General features: G+C 40.5%; 1 protein-coding gene across 1 annotated transcript in view; it reads left to right on the top strand.

Annotated features, from left to right (window-relative positions):
* The window catches only part of LOC130919471 (desmoglein-2.1-like), a 44,031-nt gene that overhangs the window by 8,912 nt on the left and 17,436 nt on the right, over nt 1-17,683 (top strand). The window contains exons 7-10 of the mRNA XM_057842222.1: nt 1,960-2,438; nt 2,514-2,656; nt 6,775-6,996; nt 9,320-9,562. Coding sequence (XP_057698205.1) covers nt 1,960-2,438; nt 2,514-2,656; nt 6,775-6,996; nt 9,320-9,562 — 1,087 coding nt within the window. The remainder of the gene's footprint in view (nt 1-1,959; nt 2,439-2,513; nt 2,657-6,774; nt 6,997-9,319; nt 9,563-17,683) is intronic.

Genomic DNA, 17,683 nt, shown 5'->3' with positions numbered 1-17,683 from the left:
GAAACTCCGGGTATATTGCAATCCGGCTCGAAGGACCATTAATGTGTCAAATCCTTAGGCTGATATTTATCAATATTAACCAAAATAATAAGAGAAAGCACTCAACTTTTTGTGAAACTTGCAAGGACAAGAGGAGGGAACAACACTGCTGGCCAAAATTATTGGAATCCCTGCAATTCTGTCAGATAGTGCTCAATTTCTCCCAGAAAATGATTGCAATTACAAATGCTTTGGTAGGAATATCTTCATTTATTTTGCTTGCAAGAGTAAGAAACTCAGTGATGGATACCGGAAGCGGTTGTTCGCAGTTATTTCGTCTAAAGGTTGTGCTACCAAGTATTAGGCTGAGGGTGGCAATACTTTGGTCAGGCCCATTTTTTGGAATTTTGCGTAAAATGATAATGATTTTTTTTTAATTTCAAAATCATTCTCTTTTGTGTTTTTTCATTGCATTCAAAATAAATGAAGCTATTACTACCAAAGCATTTGCAATTGCAATCATTTTCTGGGAGAAATTCAGCATTATCTGACAGAATTGCAGGGGTGCCAATACTTTTGGCCAGCAGTGTACCTTGGCCCCGCCTAAAAAAAAAAAATCTCCAAACAAAAGATGATGTCACATCCAGAATGAGCTGCAGATTTCTGCGAAGATACAATCCATACACTTTGTATTGTCCTGTTGCCTTATGACCGGTCTGCCAACTAGCTAGCTAACAAGTAGGGTTGTTCCGATCATGTTTTTTGCTCCCGATTGTTTTAGTTTGAGTATCTGCCGATCCCGATATTTCCCGATCCGATTGCTTTTTTTTTTGCTCCCAATTCAATTCCGATCATTCCCGATAATTTTTCCCGATCATATACATTTTGGCAATGCATTAAGAAAAAAATGAATAAAACTCGGACGAATATACACATTCAACATACAGTACATAAGTACTGTATTTATTTATTATGACAATAAAACCTCAAGATGGCATTTATATTATTAACATTCTTTCTGTGAGAGGGATCCACGGATAGAAAGACTTGTGACTTTTGTATATTGTGACTAAATATTGCCATCTAGTGTATTTGTTGAACTTTTAGTAAATGATACTGTAGCCATGCCCAAATGCATGATGGGAAGTGGAACCATGACTGTGCGTAGTGCTACCAATTGATATATCTTCTCTGCGTTGGGAAAGAACATAGGGTGTTAAGAAAAAGATCAATTGTTACCTGGCTTCCCCACAATGCTTCCCATGATATTTCTAATCATAGGGAGAGGGATTGTAAGGCTTTAGCCAGTTAAAAAAGGCTCCAAAGGCTGCCAAAATTCACTCTTCTCATTTTACACTGCTTTTTATCTCTCTATATAGGTAAGACGGCGCCATTACAGATTGAGCGCGACAATGCGTGAGTGGGTCGTGCAGCGCATGCATTAATTGCGTTAAATATTTACACGTGATACTTTTTTTTTTAAATTAATTACCGCCATTATCGGGATAAATTTGATAACCCTACCTTAAGCCTAAACTAAAGACTCTGGATGAGTGTAACGTATTATGTCTGTAACGTTAGATACAGTTAGAAAACGATTTAATTAAAAAATACATATATATATTAACAAAAGGCATGGCCGATATTTTTTTGCCGATTCCGATACTTTGAAAATGACGTGATTGGACCCGATCGATCGGAACATCTCTACTAACAAGCACTAGAAAGCTACATGTACTGGATGTACTCAACATGTACTAGCTAGCGCTATGCTAGAAAGCAAGACATGATCATCAATTCTGGTTGTGATGTCATTTAATTCTTGGGGGGAAAAAAGTGGGTGTTCATGTTCATTCACTTGGTTCTTTTCATATTGTTTGTTTTATTCACTGGGTGGCTGTGACCCGTGACTCTGTTTGGATAAGATCTGAGTTTTTCCAGTTATGCTTGATTGATTAATGGTATGTTGTCTTTGAGCAGCCTGTGGACTTTGAAGAAGTCCAAAAGCTGGAGTTGAGCCTCCTCATTTTGAACGTAGCACCCTTTGTGGAGGGCGGTGCAACACTGATGGACGTGGATGTCCTGGCTGGAGCGGGGAATCGCCCTTCTGGTCCCCGAGATCCTCTCGGACCTGGTCCAGGTTCAGGCGCAGTTGTCGGTTCTGGTGCAGAAACAGTCTCCGGCGCCGCGGTCGGTTCTGGTTCAGACCCACTTTCCGGCGCTGGCGGGATTGCAAGTCCCGATGCTGGTGTGAAAGAAGCCGAGGCAGGACCAAAGGCTCCGACCAAAGGCTACCTCATCAAGATTGCCGTGAATAACATGCCAGAAGATCCGGTGTTTCTACCCGAAACCAAGAACCTCCGCTTATCCGAAGACCCGGCGGAAGCACCAGAAAACGGCGTGATCGCCGTGTTTGCGGCTGAAGATCCAGACACTGGGAAACCGGCGGAGGATGTCAGGTTAGTTGGACACTGATTAGGATTTCCGTGAATTTTTAGTATAGCGGTATGAAAAGGACCTTTGCGGTCGCGCAGCTACTTAAAAGGCTACGATCCGGGAAACTGGTTCACTGTGGATAAAGAAACAGCGGAAATTAGACTCAACAAGGCACCGGACCGAGAGTCTCCCTTCCTGGTGAATGGAACCTACATTGCAAAGATTCTGGCCATTACCAAAGGTGAGCCTTTAGCATATTAGCGAATCTTTCATAGTGTTCAATGGATGTCGGTTGAGGTGTGGGCCTCGCCAGTAGTGGGTCCGATGGGTGGGGTCCGATGGGTGGGGTCCTAGTGTATTATTATTTGCAGGCTCTTCCACACTTTTGCGGGCCCTTTAAGAAGATCATCTGATGTGTGGGGTGGGGGATGGTGCTAGTGGAAAATTTTCAGGCCCTTCCAGACTACCAACTATATTCCAGTTTTATGTTCCTGTTTGGTCCTCCCCTCAACCATCCAACCCCTTTACACCTGGAAACTGGGAACCCTAGTGGCCAGGTTGCTGCCGGGGGAGCGGTGGGGGTTGGCCGCTTGCTTTGGGAGGGGGTATTCTAACACTTAAACACTGTATTTCAATTCCGCATATCCTCTTACCTTTCCAGAAGGGGCAGTGGGTGGGTTGGTTGGGGAAGGCGGGGGCCAGGAGGGGGTGTTTTAACACTTAAACACGATACTCTTGCTCCTTGAATCATCTTACCTTTCTGTTTGACCCTCACCAAACCACGCCCCCTTTACCCCCTTTGGGAGGGGGTATTCTAACACTTAAACACTGTATTTCAACTCCGCACAATCTCTTACCTTTCTGTTTGACCCTCCTCCTGTCCAACCACATCCCTTTACATCCATAAATCAGGAACCCCACCGTCCTGGTTGGTGGGTGGAAAAAGATGGATTGGGGCGGGTCGGAACAGTGTATTTTAACACTTAAAGACTTTATTCCAGCTCCATGTATAATCTTACCTTTCTGTTTGACCCTCCCCTCTTCCAACCACGCCCCCTTTACACCCATAAACCTGGAACCCTGCAACCCGGTTGTGGCCGGAGGTGGGCGTTGGCTGCTTGCTTTGGGAGGAGGTATTTTAACACTTGGGGGCTGTTTACATGGTGACTCTCCGAGAAGACGAAAAAATTCATGTTTGCATTTATATGAGTCGGTCTCCATTCAAACAATGTCGCAATTCGGCATCAAAACGATGTAGTATTCATGCCAAGCCCTAGGGGGCAGTGCAGATTTACAAGGTGACTGCGAATGATGCATTTTGACCTCCTCAGCCCGGAAGATAACATGCCCGCCCACTCCAAGAGATGGCATTTTCTTTTGTTTAAAAAGTCACAAAAATTGAAACATTCAACCTATTTAAATGAAAAATATTATAATAACAGTAAATTAAAGCCGACTTTTCGCCATATTTGCTGTTTTTAATGTTTAGTAGCACCTCTGCGCACGCCCAATGTGACGTGCTGACGTTATCGGCGTGGTCCAGCACCGCGATAGCTTTTGATATGCATGTGGAACAAGCCCCTCTCAAGCCCCTGCAATCGAATTCTTCCACTTTGGAGGCAGTAATCCAAGGTTTGCGTCTTTGCCTTCCGTCTTCGCTGACACCATACGAACGCGAGGCCACTCCGCAACACAGTCATTGTGTCTTTGTGTCGCAGAGTCGCCATGTAAATTGCCCCTTAAACACTATATTTCAACCCTGCACATCCTCTTACCTTCTGTTTGATCCTCCCCTCACCCAACCACGCCCCTTTTACACCTGTAAACTGGGAACACTGGTAGCCTGGTTGTCGCCAGAGGGCCAGGGGTTGGCTGCTTGGGGGTTTGGAGGGAGTATTTTAACACTTAAACACTATATTACAACTCCACACATGCTCTTACTTTTCTCTTAGACCCTCCCCTCACCCAACTCCGCCCCCTTTACACCCGTAAACTGGGAACCCTTATGGCCTGGCTGTTGCTAGAAGGGTGGGGGTTGGCTGCTTTGAGGTTGGGAAGGGGTATTTTAACACATAAGCACTATATTCCAACTCCACGCATGCTCTTACATTTCTCTTAGACCCTCCCCTCGTCCAACCACGCCCCCTTTACACCTGTAAACTGGGAACACTGGTGGCATGGTTGTCGCCAGAGGGACGGGGGTTGGCTGCTTGGGGGTTTGGAGGGAGTATTTTAACACTTAAACACTATATTTTCCCTTCACTCATCCTCTTACCTTTCTGTTTGAGCCCCCACTCACCCAACCACGCCGACTTTACACCCATAAACTGGGATTCCTGGCAGCCCAGTTGGTGGGTGGGTGGAGATGGGTTGGGGTTGCGGGTCAGGCCAGTGTATATTAACACTTAAAGACTTTATTCCAGCTCCATGCATCATCTTACCTTTCTGTTTGACCCTCCCCTCACCCAACCACGCCTCCTTTACACCCATAAACTGGGAACCCTGGTGGCTTGGTTATCGCCAGAAGGGCGGAGGTTGGCTGCTTGCAGGTTGGGAGGGGGTATTTTAACACTTAAACACTATATTCCAACTCCACGCGTGCTCTTGCCTTTCTCTTAGACCCTCCCCTCATCCAACTACGCCCGCTTTACACCCATAAATCGGGAGTCCTAGCAGCCCGGTAGGTGGGTGGGTGGAGATGGGTTGGGGGGGCGGGTTGGGACAGTGTATCTTCTTAACACTTAAAGATTTTATTCCAGCTCCATGGATCATCTTACCTTTCTGTTTGACCCTCCCCTCACCCAAACACGCCCCCTTTACACCCGTAAACCGGGAACCCTGGTGGCCTGCTAGTCACTAGAGGGGCGTGGGTTGGCTGATTGGGGATTTGGAAGGTGTATTTTTACACTTAAACACTATATTCCAGCGCCATGCATCGTATTACCTTTCTGTTTGAGCCTCCCCTCATCCAACCACGCCCCCTTAACGCCCGAAACCTGGGAACCATGGCGACCTGGTTGTGGCTGAAGGGTGGGGTGGTTCCAGGGTGGGGTAATTATAACACTTAAACACAATATTCCAGCTCTGTACATCATCTTACATTTCTGTTTGACCCTCCCCTCGCCCAACCACGCCCCAATTACACCCGCAAACATTAACCACGCCCAGCACCCAGCTAAGCTCCGCCCATGGCCCTCACAGTATATAGATGTAAACGTGTGTATCTTTTTTTTTTTTTTTAAATGTGTCATACTGCCAGGTTTGCAGGCAGTCAGGTGATGTGTGGACCCAAATGCAGGGAAAGGGAGGCGAGGCATATAGATGGTGCAAAAATGATTTAATTCAAGCCAACAAAAAAACAAAGTACAAAACAAAGGCTGTGGTGATCCAAAAACTCTTAACAAACAAAAGTCAGGCTATCTAATAAACTTACTTTCCAAGCAGGACGAGGAACACCAAAAACTGGGGAAAAACGCTGACATGAACATGGAGATTGACATTGACATAGACTCTGACATTGACAATGACGCAACAAGGAGTGAAAAGAACTGGGTGCTTATATACACACATGCAGACAAGGGGTAACGAGACAACGAGGAACAGCTGGGTAATACAGGAGGACTCAGTAGGAGCAGGCACAACAGGTGAAATCAATGGGTAATCACAGGGACGAGTCACACTAGGAAAATACCAGCACAAAACCTAACACATACTGTAAATAGTGTGTCACTATTAGCATTTTTCAGCTCCCAATACCAATTCTGTGTGGTATCGGTCGATGCCGATTCTGTACCGACACTGAGATTTTTTTTTTCTTTCTACATCTTGGGTAGGGCCGGAAACTAGAAGTTATTCCTTAGTACTCGCCGATACGGATGACATCATTATAGTGCCATGTCGGTACCAATACCGATACTTGTATCAGTGCAACTTAAAGATTGCCTGGGAAATTTGTGAAGTGAAGCTAGTTGGTCTTTAGCGCAACCTGCCAAGCAAGTTTCAAGGCTTGACGGCAATAAAAGACAAGAAAAGGAGCTGTAAATCAACTGTTTTAACACGCGTCCGACTGTAAAAAGAAGTATTTTAACAAGGTGATGGAAAAAAGTTTATGAAATGCTTGACTGAAGGAGGCAGTAGCACTTTAAGCGCCTGCTAAAGCTAGCTTGGCTAGCCTAATCTGTGGATATTTTTCCATTGGTTCCTCTGGTTTTATTTTGGAGTTTAAACTTTGTGTACAAACTGCTTACTTCAACCGCACTTCATGTTGTTCTGTCTAAACCGGTGGGCCATAGCAGAAAATGTCAAAAATTCTCTCATAAAACTTGTCTGTGGCCCTGAACAACTGTTTGCCATCCTCAGACGAACCCCCGAAGACGGCAACGGGGACGCTGGCCATCCAAGTGAGCGATGCTAATGACCACTGCCCCACGCTGAGCGCCACCCGCGCTAGCGTATGCTCAAACCAAAAGACAGTCTATGTGACCGGCGTGGACCAGGACGCTAGCCCGAACGCCGCTCCCTTCACCTTCACAATCATTCCTGAAGGGACACGTGGAAAATGGGAGATCGAAGTCATAAACGGTAACGCTTTTGAAATGTGTTTTTGTAGCGGTCACATGACAGTTTATGGCTACTAATCGATTGTTTTTGATAGTCAATTAATCATTTAGAGACATTTTTGAGCTAAAAATAGTCTGAAGTTGTCTTTTTTTTTTAGCCTCTTCTCTCATTGAATGCCAATGACGAGTAAAGACGTCCAGTCCGTTTGAAGTTGCCGTTCCTCCTTCTTCTAATGGATTGGATGTCAATTAGTGAGGACCTGATAGAAAGTTGCAGAAGAAGAGCCACATGATTGGATGTCTATTGCCGTCAATGGCACTAAAAGAGTATTTTCTTTTTTGTTCGTTTTTTAATTTTCCATTTTTTTCTGTTAAAAAAATTCTCAGTGTTTGTTCAAACACAACAAAAAGGGGGAAAAAAACTTTTTTTTGTTTAATAATGAAATAAAATCTCCTTTATTATTCTTATTATTATCATTTTTTTTAATCAATTTGTTTTTCAACCAAAACAAAAAAGGGGTACACAATAATTATTTCATTATTTGTTTTTTTTGTTTTTGTTTTGTTTTTTTAATAAAAAAGAAGAAACAAAAACTGAACGCTTTCTCTTTTTAAATTTTAAAAAATATTTATTATTTTTATTTATTTATTATTTTTTATTTATTATTATTATGTATTTTTTTGTTTTAAAGAAAAATAATTTTTAATTATTTGTTTTTTAATAAATATACATATATAAATATTAAAGATGTGGTGATCCAAAAACTCTTAACAAACAAAAGTTTGCAGCCCGGGTCCAATCACCTCATTTTCAAAGTATCGGAATCGGCAAAAAAAAATATAGGACATGCCTTTTATTAATTTTTTTTTTGTAAGACAAAATGTCTTACATTCATCCAGAGTCTTTAGCTTAGGCTTAAATTAGGGATATAATTAATTTATTTTCAATTAATCACGTTAAAATATTTAACGCAGTTAACGCATGCACTACACCACCCACTCACGCATTATCGCGTTCAATCTATAATGGCGCTGATTTACCTATATACAGAGCTAAGAGGCAGCGTAAAATGAGTAGAGTGAATTTTGGCAGCCTTTGGCACCTTTTTTAAATTGGCTAAAGCCTTAAAATTCCTCTCTCAATATTTAGAAATATTGTTGGAAAGCACTGTGGGGAAAAAAAAGGTAGTAATTGATCTTTTTCTTTACACCCTGTGTTACTTCCCAACGCAGAGAAGATATATCAATTGGTGCCAATACGCATAGTCATGGTTGCACTTCCCATCATGCATTTGGGCAGAAGTTAAATGGCTACAGTATCATTTACTGAAAGCTCAACAAATACACTAGATGGCAATATTTAGTCACAATATACAAAGTCACATGTATCCTTTAAGAATTACAAGTCTTTCTATCCATGGATCCCTCTCAGAGAAAGAATGTTAATAATGTAAATGCCATCTTGAGGATTTATTGTCATAATAAACAAATACAGTACTTATGTACTGTATGTTGAATGTGTATATTCGTCCGAGTTTTATTCATTTTTTTCTTATTGCATTGCCAAAATGTATAATGATCGGGAAAAATTATCGGGAATGATTGGAATTGAATCGGGAGTAAAAAAAGCAATCGGATCAGGAAATATCGGGATCGGCAGATACTTAAACTAAAACGATCGAGATCGGATCGGGAGCCAAAACACATGATCGGAACAACCCTAATAAATATTTTTACATTTTTTAATCTATTTACTGTTTTACAATAAATCATGAATTAATATTTTTCAACCAAAAATAAAAAAACAAAAAAAAAATCAGAATTCTATTTATTTACTGAATTGTTATTAATGAAGCAAAAATGGTAATACAGTATATACTATAAAATTCCCCTTTACTTTTTAAATTACCTATTTTTTATTATTATGATTTTAAAACTTTTTTTTTTTTTTCAAAAAGGAAATAATTTATTAATTATATTTTTGGACAAAAAAACACGGTAACAAAAAACAATTCTATTTATTTATTAAACACATCATAATAATATATGGTAAATATGCATCTATAATTGTCTTTACTTTTTAAATGTATTTTTATTTCTTGATTCATTTATTTATTTTAGGTCATGAATTATATTTTTCAACACAAAAATTAAAAATGGGGTAACCAGTTAAAATTGTATTTATCTATTTAAACAAAAATGATAATAAATCAGTGTATTATTATTATTATTATTATTTAATTCAGGAAGTTTTGGAAGTTGGAAAAACCCTGAATTCTGAGGGTCCCCAAAAGTGTGTTCGAAAAAGAAAATAATACACATAATTCAATCTTTATTTTCAATAGAGACGAGTGCTGCCATTCACTCTCAAAATGCCCTGTGGCCTGGTTCGTACGAGGTGCGGGTAGAGGTGGCCGACGCCCAGGGTCTGTCCTGCCCCGATGTCCAGACATTCACAGTGGAAGTGTGCACCTGCGTGGATGGAGAGGACTGTGGGGCTCGAACGGCCAAACTGGGTTGGCGTCCGACATCGGAACTCTCCGCCGCTGCCGTCGGACTGATGCTGCTGGCGTTGGGCCTCCTCTTGTGTGCGTATAAATGAAAATGTAGTCCTAGAAAATGTAATTTCTGGAGAAGCTGGTGGTGATTATGGAATCGCATTAGTGCCAAAATTAAAAAAATAAATGAATAAAAAAATGAAAATATCATGATAAATTTGGTCATTGACATTGACTTTTTGTCATTGCAAAGCTAAAAACAGAACAATTTTTGTCATTGATGCCAGCGACCATCTATAATCAACAGGAAGTTGATTATACAGTGGTATAAAACAAGTATCTGAACCTTTTGGAATTTCTCACATTTCTGGAGAGACAGCGAGAACCAAAAGAGGTATTTACCATGTGGCAAAGTGGATTTTGCTACGTGGCATTTTTTTTGCCACATGGCAAAAATTTATTGCCACATTGCAAAAAAAAAAAAAAAAAAAAAAAAAAAATGCCACATGGCACAAAAATTTTGCCACATGGGAAAAAATGCCTCGTGGCAAAAAAAAGTTGCCACATAGCAAAAAAAAAGAATGCCACATGGCAAAAAAAAATTGCCACATGGAAAAAAAAAAATGCCACATGGCAAAATAAAAAATGCCACATAGCACAAAAATTTTGCCACATCGCAAAAAAAAATGCCACATGGCAAAAAAATTTTGCCACATGGCACAAAAAATACCACATAGCAAAAATATTTGACACATGGCAAAAAAAAAATGCCACATTGCCACATAGCAAAAAAAAAATGCCATATGGCACAAAAATTTTGCCACATGGCAAAAAAATGCCACATGGCAAAAAAAAAACTGCCACATAGCAAAAATAAAAGGCCACATGGCACAAAAATTTTGCCACATGGCAAAAAAATGCCGCATTGCAAAACATTTTTGCCACATGGCAAAAACCACTTTTGGTTTTCAGCCCTGCTGCATTTCTGCATAAAATTACCATCAAATGTGGTCTGATCTTTCTCAAAGTCACACAGATGAAAAAAATGTGTCTGCTTTAACTAAAACCACCCAAACATTTAGAGGTTTTCATATCCTAATGGGGTTAGCATGCAAACAATGACAGAAGGGGGAAAAATAAGTCAGTGAACCCTCTGCCCAAGGAGACTTCAAAAGCAATTGAAACCAATTTTTACCAAACAATTGAAGTCAGGTGTGCGCCCAATCACTGATGAGTGGTTCAAAGCTGCCCTGCCTACCATAAAACACACACCTGGTAAGCATTGTCTTGATGAGGAGCATTCTCCGATGGCTCGGTCAAAAGAAATTTGCCAAAAACTTTCCCATTCATTTTTAATGTGATGGAACCAAGGTTCAAATTTCCCATTCACTTCCAATGGAATTTACATTGCATTGATGCCATTGATGGCCGGCCATGTATTTCAAATCTATTAATGCCAATGTACTTGGATTCCATTAACGCATATGTAAGTCGATGCCATTGACGGCCATGGATGTTCAAATTTTCCATTCATTTCCAATGTCATTTGCATTGCATTGGCACACAAGTACACAATTGCAAATGAGCGCTATGCACGTCCTTTCCATTGACGGCCATGTATGTCGATTTTATTGATGCCAATGTACTTGGACTCCATTGACCCGTATGTAAGACAATGCCATTGAGGTCCATGGACGTCCAAATTTCCCATTCATTTTCAATGGCTACTAGAAACTGCAATTTCGGGAGAAATTACACACCTTGGTCTTTCCTCTGTGGAGACACAGATCTTAGCCCCACTCAGGTCTATCAATAGAATGGATCATAATGCCAGTCATTGGCAAAAAACAAAGTAAAAGCCGTTAGAAATGAATGGGAGAATTGGACGTCCATGGAAGTCAATGGTATCAACTTACATAAGCGTCAATGGAATCCAAGTACATTGGCATCAATAAAATGAACAAACATGAAGAAATGCCATTGGAAATGAATGGGAAGTTTAGACGTCCATGAACGTCAATGGCATCACCCTCCATAAGCGGCAATGCAATCGGGGACATTTGGGGGAAACGTCCTAATGATATCTAGTCATTTTCTGTTGATTTGGGGAAAAAAAAAAAAAATCCCATTGAAAATGAATGGGAAAAATTTTGGACGTCCATGGACGTCAATGGTATCAACTTACATAAGCGTCAATGGAATCCAAGTACATTGGCATCAATAAAATGAACAAACATGAAGAAATGGCTTTGGAAATGATTGGGAAGTTTGGACGTCCATGGACGTCAATGGCATCACCCCCCATAAGCGGTAATGCAATCGGGGACATTTGGGGGACACGTCCTAATGATATCTAGTCATTTTCTGTTGATTTGGGAAAAAAAAAAAAAAATCCCATTGAAAATGAATGGGAAAAATTTTGGACGTCCATGGACGTCAATGGTATCAACTTACATAAGCGTCAATGGAATCCAAGTACATTGGCATCAATAAAATGAACAAACATGAAGAAATGGCTTTGGAAATGATTGGGAAGTTTGGACGTCCATGGACGTCAATGGCATCACCCCCCATAAGCGGTAATGCAATCGGGGACATTTGGGGGACACGTCCTAATGATATCTAGTCATTTTCTGTTGATTTGGGGAAAAAAAAAAAATTCCCATTGAAAATGAATGGGAAAAATTTTGGACGTCCATGGACGTCAATGGTATCAACTTACATAACCGTCAATGGAATCCAAGTACATTGGCATCAAAAGAATGAACAAACATGAAGAAATGCCATTGGAAATGAATGGGAAGTTTGGACGTCCCTGGACGTCAATGGCATCACCCTCCATAAGTAGCAATGCAATCGGGGACATTTGGGGGACAGGTCCTATTGATATCTAGTCATTTTCTGTTGATTTGGGGAAAAAAAAAAATTTCCCATTGAAAATGAATGGGAAAAATTTTGGACGTCCATGGACGTCAATGGTATCAACTTACATAAGCGTCAATGGAATCCAAGTACATTGGCATCAATAAAATGAACAAACATGAAGAAATGCCATTGGAAATGAATGGGAAGTTTAGACGTCCATGAACGTCAATGGCATCACCCTCCATAAGCGGCAATGCAATCGGGGACATTTGGGGGAAACGTCCTAATGATATCTAGTCATTTTCTGTTGATTTGGGAAAAAAAAAAAAAAATCCCATTGAAAATGAATGGGAAAAATTTTGGACGTCCATGGACGTCAATGGTATCAACTTACATAAGCGTCAATGGAATCCAAGTACATTGGCATCAATAAAATGAACAAACATGAAGAAATGGCTTTGGAAATGATTGGGAAGTTTGGACGTCCATGGACGTCAATGGCATCACCCCCCATAAGCGGTAATGCAATCGGGGACATTTGGGGGACACGTCCTAATGATATCTAGTCATTTTCTGTTGATTTGGGGAAAAAAAAAAAATTCCCATTGAAAATGAATGGGAAAAATTTTGGACGTCCATGGACGTCAATGGTATCAACTTACATAACCGTCAATGGAATCCAAGTACATTGGCATCAAAAGAATGAACAAACATGAAGAAATGCCATTGGAAATGAATGGGAAGTTTGGACGTCCCTGGACGTCAATGGCATCACCCTCCATAAGTAGCAATGCAATCGGGGACATTTGGGGGACAGGTCCTATTGATATCTAGTCATTTTCTGTTGATTTGGGGAAAAAAAAAAATTTCCCATTGAAAATGAATGGGTAAAATTTTGGACGTCCATGGACGTCAATGGCAGCACCCCCCATAAGCGTCAATGGAATTGGGGACGTTTGGGATATACGTCCTATTGATATCTGGTCATTTTCTGTTGATTTGGAGAAATTTAGTTTTTTCCCCATTGAAAATGAATGGGAAAAATTTTGGACGTCCATGTAAGTCAATGGCGGCACCCTTCATAAGCGTCAATGGAATTGGGGAAGTTTGGGGGACACGTCCTATTGATATCTGGTCATTTTCTGTTGATTTGGGGTAATTTTGTTTTTTCCCCATTGAAAATGAATGGGAAAAATTTTGGACGTCCATGGCAGTCAATGGCATCGACATCTATATAGTCAGTTGAATCCAAGTACATTGGCATCAGTAGATTCGACATGCATGGCCGTCAATGGCATCAATGCAATGTAAATTCCATTGGAAATCCCATTGGAAGTGAATGGGACTTTTCCCATTCGAAATGAATGGGATAGTTTTTGGCAAATTTCCGAGGAAGCGTAATTTTTTTCCAAATTCTGTATACAACTTTTATGCCCCTCACCGTCCCGGAATTTTTGATGCCCAAATTATGTGATTTGGTCAAAAATTGTAGGACTAGATACATTTTGAAACTTTTTTTTTTTTCACGGAAAATTGCCGTTTACGGACGAACGGAAAAATTTTCGGGGCCATTTGTAAAGTTTCCTGTGTCACGCGAAAATTCCGGTCGTGCCGATACTTGAACGGTGCCGATCGGTCTAACGGTTCGGGCTGTGAAGCGCGCGTTTTTTTTCCATTCAAAATGAATAGGAAAGTTTTTGGCAAATTTCCGGGGAACCGTAAATTTTTGCCAAATTCTGTATACAACTTTTATGCCCCTCACCGTCCCGGAATTTTTGATGCCCAAATTATGTGATTTGGTCAAAAATTGTAGGACTAGATACATTTTTAAACTTTTTTTATTTTTCGGAAAATTGCCGTTTACGGGCGAACGGAAAATTTTTCGTGGCGGTTTGAAAAATTCCCATCGTCACACGAAAAATCCGGTCGTGCCGATACTTGAACGGTGCCGATCGGTGCTACGGTTTGGGCTGTGCGTTGGCTCAAAAAAACGCGGAGAATAAGATGAATAATAATAATAACTAGAAACTGCAATTTCGGGAGAAATTACACCTTGGTCTTTCCTCTGTGGAGATACAAATCTTAGCCCCACTCAGGTCTATCAATAGAATGGACCATAATGCCAGTCAATGGCACTAAACAAAGTAAAAGCCATTAGAAAAGATTGGGAGAATTGGACGTCCATGGCCGTCAATGGCATCACCCTCCATAAGCGGCAATGCAATCGGGGACATTTGGGGGAAACGTCCTAATGATATCTAGTCATTTTCTGTTGATTTGGGGAAAAAAAAAAAAATTCCCATTGAAAATGAATGGGGAAAATTTTGGACGTCCATGGACGTCAATGGTATCAACTTACATAAGCGTCAATGGAATCCAAGTACATTGAAATCAATAGAATGAACAAACATGAAGAAATGCCATTGGAAATGAATGGGAAGTTTGGACGTCCATGGACATCAATGGCATCACCCTCCATAAGCGGCAATGCAATCGGGGACATTTGGGGGACACGTCCTAATGATATCTAGTCATTTTCTGTTGATCTGAGGAAAAAAAAAATTTCCCATTGAAAATGAATGGGAAAAATTTTGGACGTCCATGGACGTCAATGGTATCAACTTACATAGGCGTCAATGGAATCCAAGTACATTGGCATCAATAGAATGAAAAAACATGATTAAAAGCCATTAGAAATGAATGGGAAATTTGGACGTCCATGGCCGTCAATGGCATCACCCTCCATAAGAGGCAATGCAATCGGGGACATTTGGGCGACACGTCCTATTGATATCTAGTCATTTTCTGTTGATTTGGGGAAAAAAAAAAAATTCCCATTGAAAATGAATGGGAAAAATTTTGGACGTCCATGGACGTCAATGGTATCAACTTACATAAGCGTCAATGGAATCCAAGTACATTGGCATCAATAGAATGAACAAACATGAAGAAATGCCATTGGAATTGAATGGGAAGTTTGGACGTCCATGGACGTCAATGGAATCACCCTCCATAAGCGGCAATGCAATCGGGGACATTTGGTGGACACGGCCTAATGATATCTAGTCATTTTCTTTTTATTTTGGGAAAAAAAAAAATTCCTATTGAAAATGAATGGGAAAAATTTTGGACGTCCATGGACGTCAATGGCAGCACCCCCCATAAGCGTCAATGGAGTTGGGGACGTTTGGGGTATACGTCCTATTAATATCTGGTCATTTTCTGTTGATTTGGGGAAATGTAGTTTTTTCCCCATTGAAAATGAATGGGAAAAATTTTGGACGTCCATGGACGTCAATGGCAGCACCCCCTATAAGCCTCAATGGAGTTGGGGACGTTTGGGGGACACGTCCTCTTGATATCTGGTCATTTTCTGTTGATTTGGGGAAATGTAGTTTTTTCCCCATTTAAAATGAATGGGAAAAATTTTGGACGTCCATGGCCGTCAGTGGCATCGACATCCATATAGTCAATTGAATCCAAGTACATTGGCATCAATAGATTCGACATGCATGGCCGTCAATGGCATCACTGCAATGTAAAAAAAAAAAAAATTCAATTGGAAATCCCATTGGAAGTGAATGGGAAATGTTCTCATTAGAAATGAATGGGAAAGTTTTTGGCAAGTTTCTGGGAAACCGTAAATTTGTTACAAATGCTGTATACAACTTTTATGCCCCTCACCATCACTGAATTTTTGATGCCCAAATTGTGTGATTTGGTCAAAAATTGAAGGACAAGATACAATTTGAAACTTTTCTTTGTTTCCCATTAAAAATGAATGGGCCAGTTTTTGGCAATTTGCCGGGAAACCGTACATTTTATCAAAAAAAATTTCTCGGTATTTTTTATGCCCCTCACCATCCCGGAATTTTTGACGCCCATCTTGTGTGTTTTCGTCAAAAATTGACGGACTAGTAACAGTTTGAAAGTTGTCTTTTTTTCCCATTAAAAATGAATGGGCAGGTTTTTGGCAAATTTCCGGGGAACCGTATATTTTTTCCAAATTGTGTTAATAACCTTTATTCCCCTCCCCATCCTGGATTTTTTGATGCCCAAATTGTGTGATTTGGTGAAAATTTGTAGGACTAGATACATTTTGAAATTTTATTTTTCTCATTAAAAATGAATGGGCAAGTTTTTGTCAAATTTCTGGGGAACCGTAAATTTTTTCCAAATTCTGTATACAATCTTTATGCCCCCCACCGTCCCGGAATTTTTGATGTCCAAATTATGTGATTTGGTCAAAAATTGTAGGACAAGTAGCGTTTTGAAAAAGTTGTAAAAAAATCGGAAAATCGCCGTTTACGGGCGAACGAAAAAATTTTCGGGGTCGTTTGAAAAATTCCCATCGTCGCGCGAAAATTCCGGTCGTGTCGATACTTGAACGGTGCCGATCGGTGGTACGGTTCGGGCTGCGCGGCGCGCCGAAAAAACGCGGAGAAACCATTGCATAATAATAACTAGAAACTGCAATTTCGGGAGAAATTACACACCTTGGTCTTTCCTCTGTGGAGACACAGATCTTAGCCCCACTCAGGTCTATCAATAGAATGGATCATAATGCCAGTCATTGGCAAAAAACAAAGTAAAAGCCGTTAGAAATGAATGGGAGAATTGGACGTCCATGGACGTCAATGGCGGCACCTTTCATAATTGTTAATGGAATCGGGGAAGTTTGGGGGACACGTCCTAATGATATCTAGTCATTTTCTGTTGATTTGGGGAAAAAAAAAAAATTCCCATTGAAAATGAATGGGAAAAATTTTGGACGTCCATGGACGTCAATGGTATCAACTTACATAAGCGTCAATGGAATCCAAGTACATTGGCATCAATAAAATGAACAAACATGAAGAAATGCCATTGGAAATGAATGGGAAGTTTAGACGTCCATGAACGTCAATGGCATCACCCTCCATAAGCGGCAATGCAATCGGGGACATTTGGGGGAAACGTCCTAATGATATCTAGTCATTTTCTGTTGATTTGGGAAAAAAAAAAAAAAATCCCATTGAAAATGAATGGGAAAAATTTTGGACGTCCATGGACGTCAATGGTATCAACTTACATAAGCGTCAATGGAATCCAAGTACATTGGCATCAATAAAATGAACAAACATGAAGAAATGGCTTTGGAAATGATTGGGAAGTTTGGACGTCCATGGACGTCAATGGCATCACCCCCCATAAGCGGTAATGCAATCGGGGACATTTGGGGGACACGTCCTAATGATATCTAGTCATTTTCTGTTGATTTGGGGAAAAAAAAAAAATTCCCATTGAAAATGAATGGGAAAAATTTTGGACGTCCATGGACGTCAATGGTATCAACTTACATAACCG

Source organism: Corythoichthys intestinalis, chromosome 7 (genome assembly GCF_030265065.1).
Source record: "Corythoichthys intestinalis isolate RoL2023-P3 chromosome 7, ASM3026506v1, whole genome shotgun sequence".
In the NCBI taxonomy this organism is placed as follows: Eukaryota; Metazoa; Chordata; class Actinopteri; order Syngnathiformes; family Syngnathidae; genus Corythoichthys; species Corythoichthys intestinalis.
This window is presented reverse-complemented; position numbering and strand designations above follow the sequence as displayed.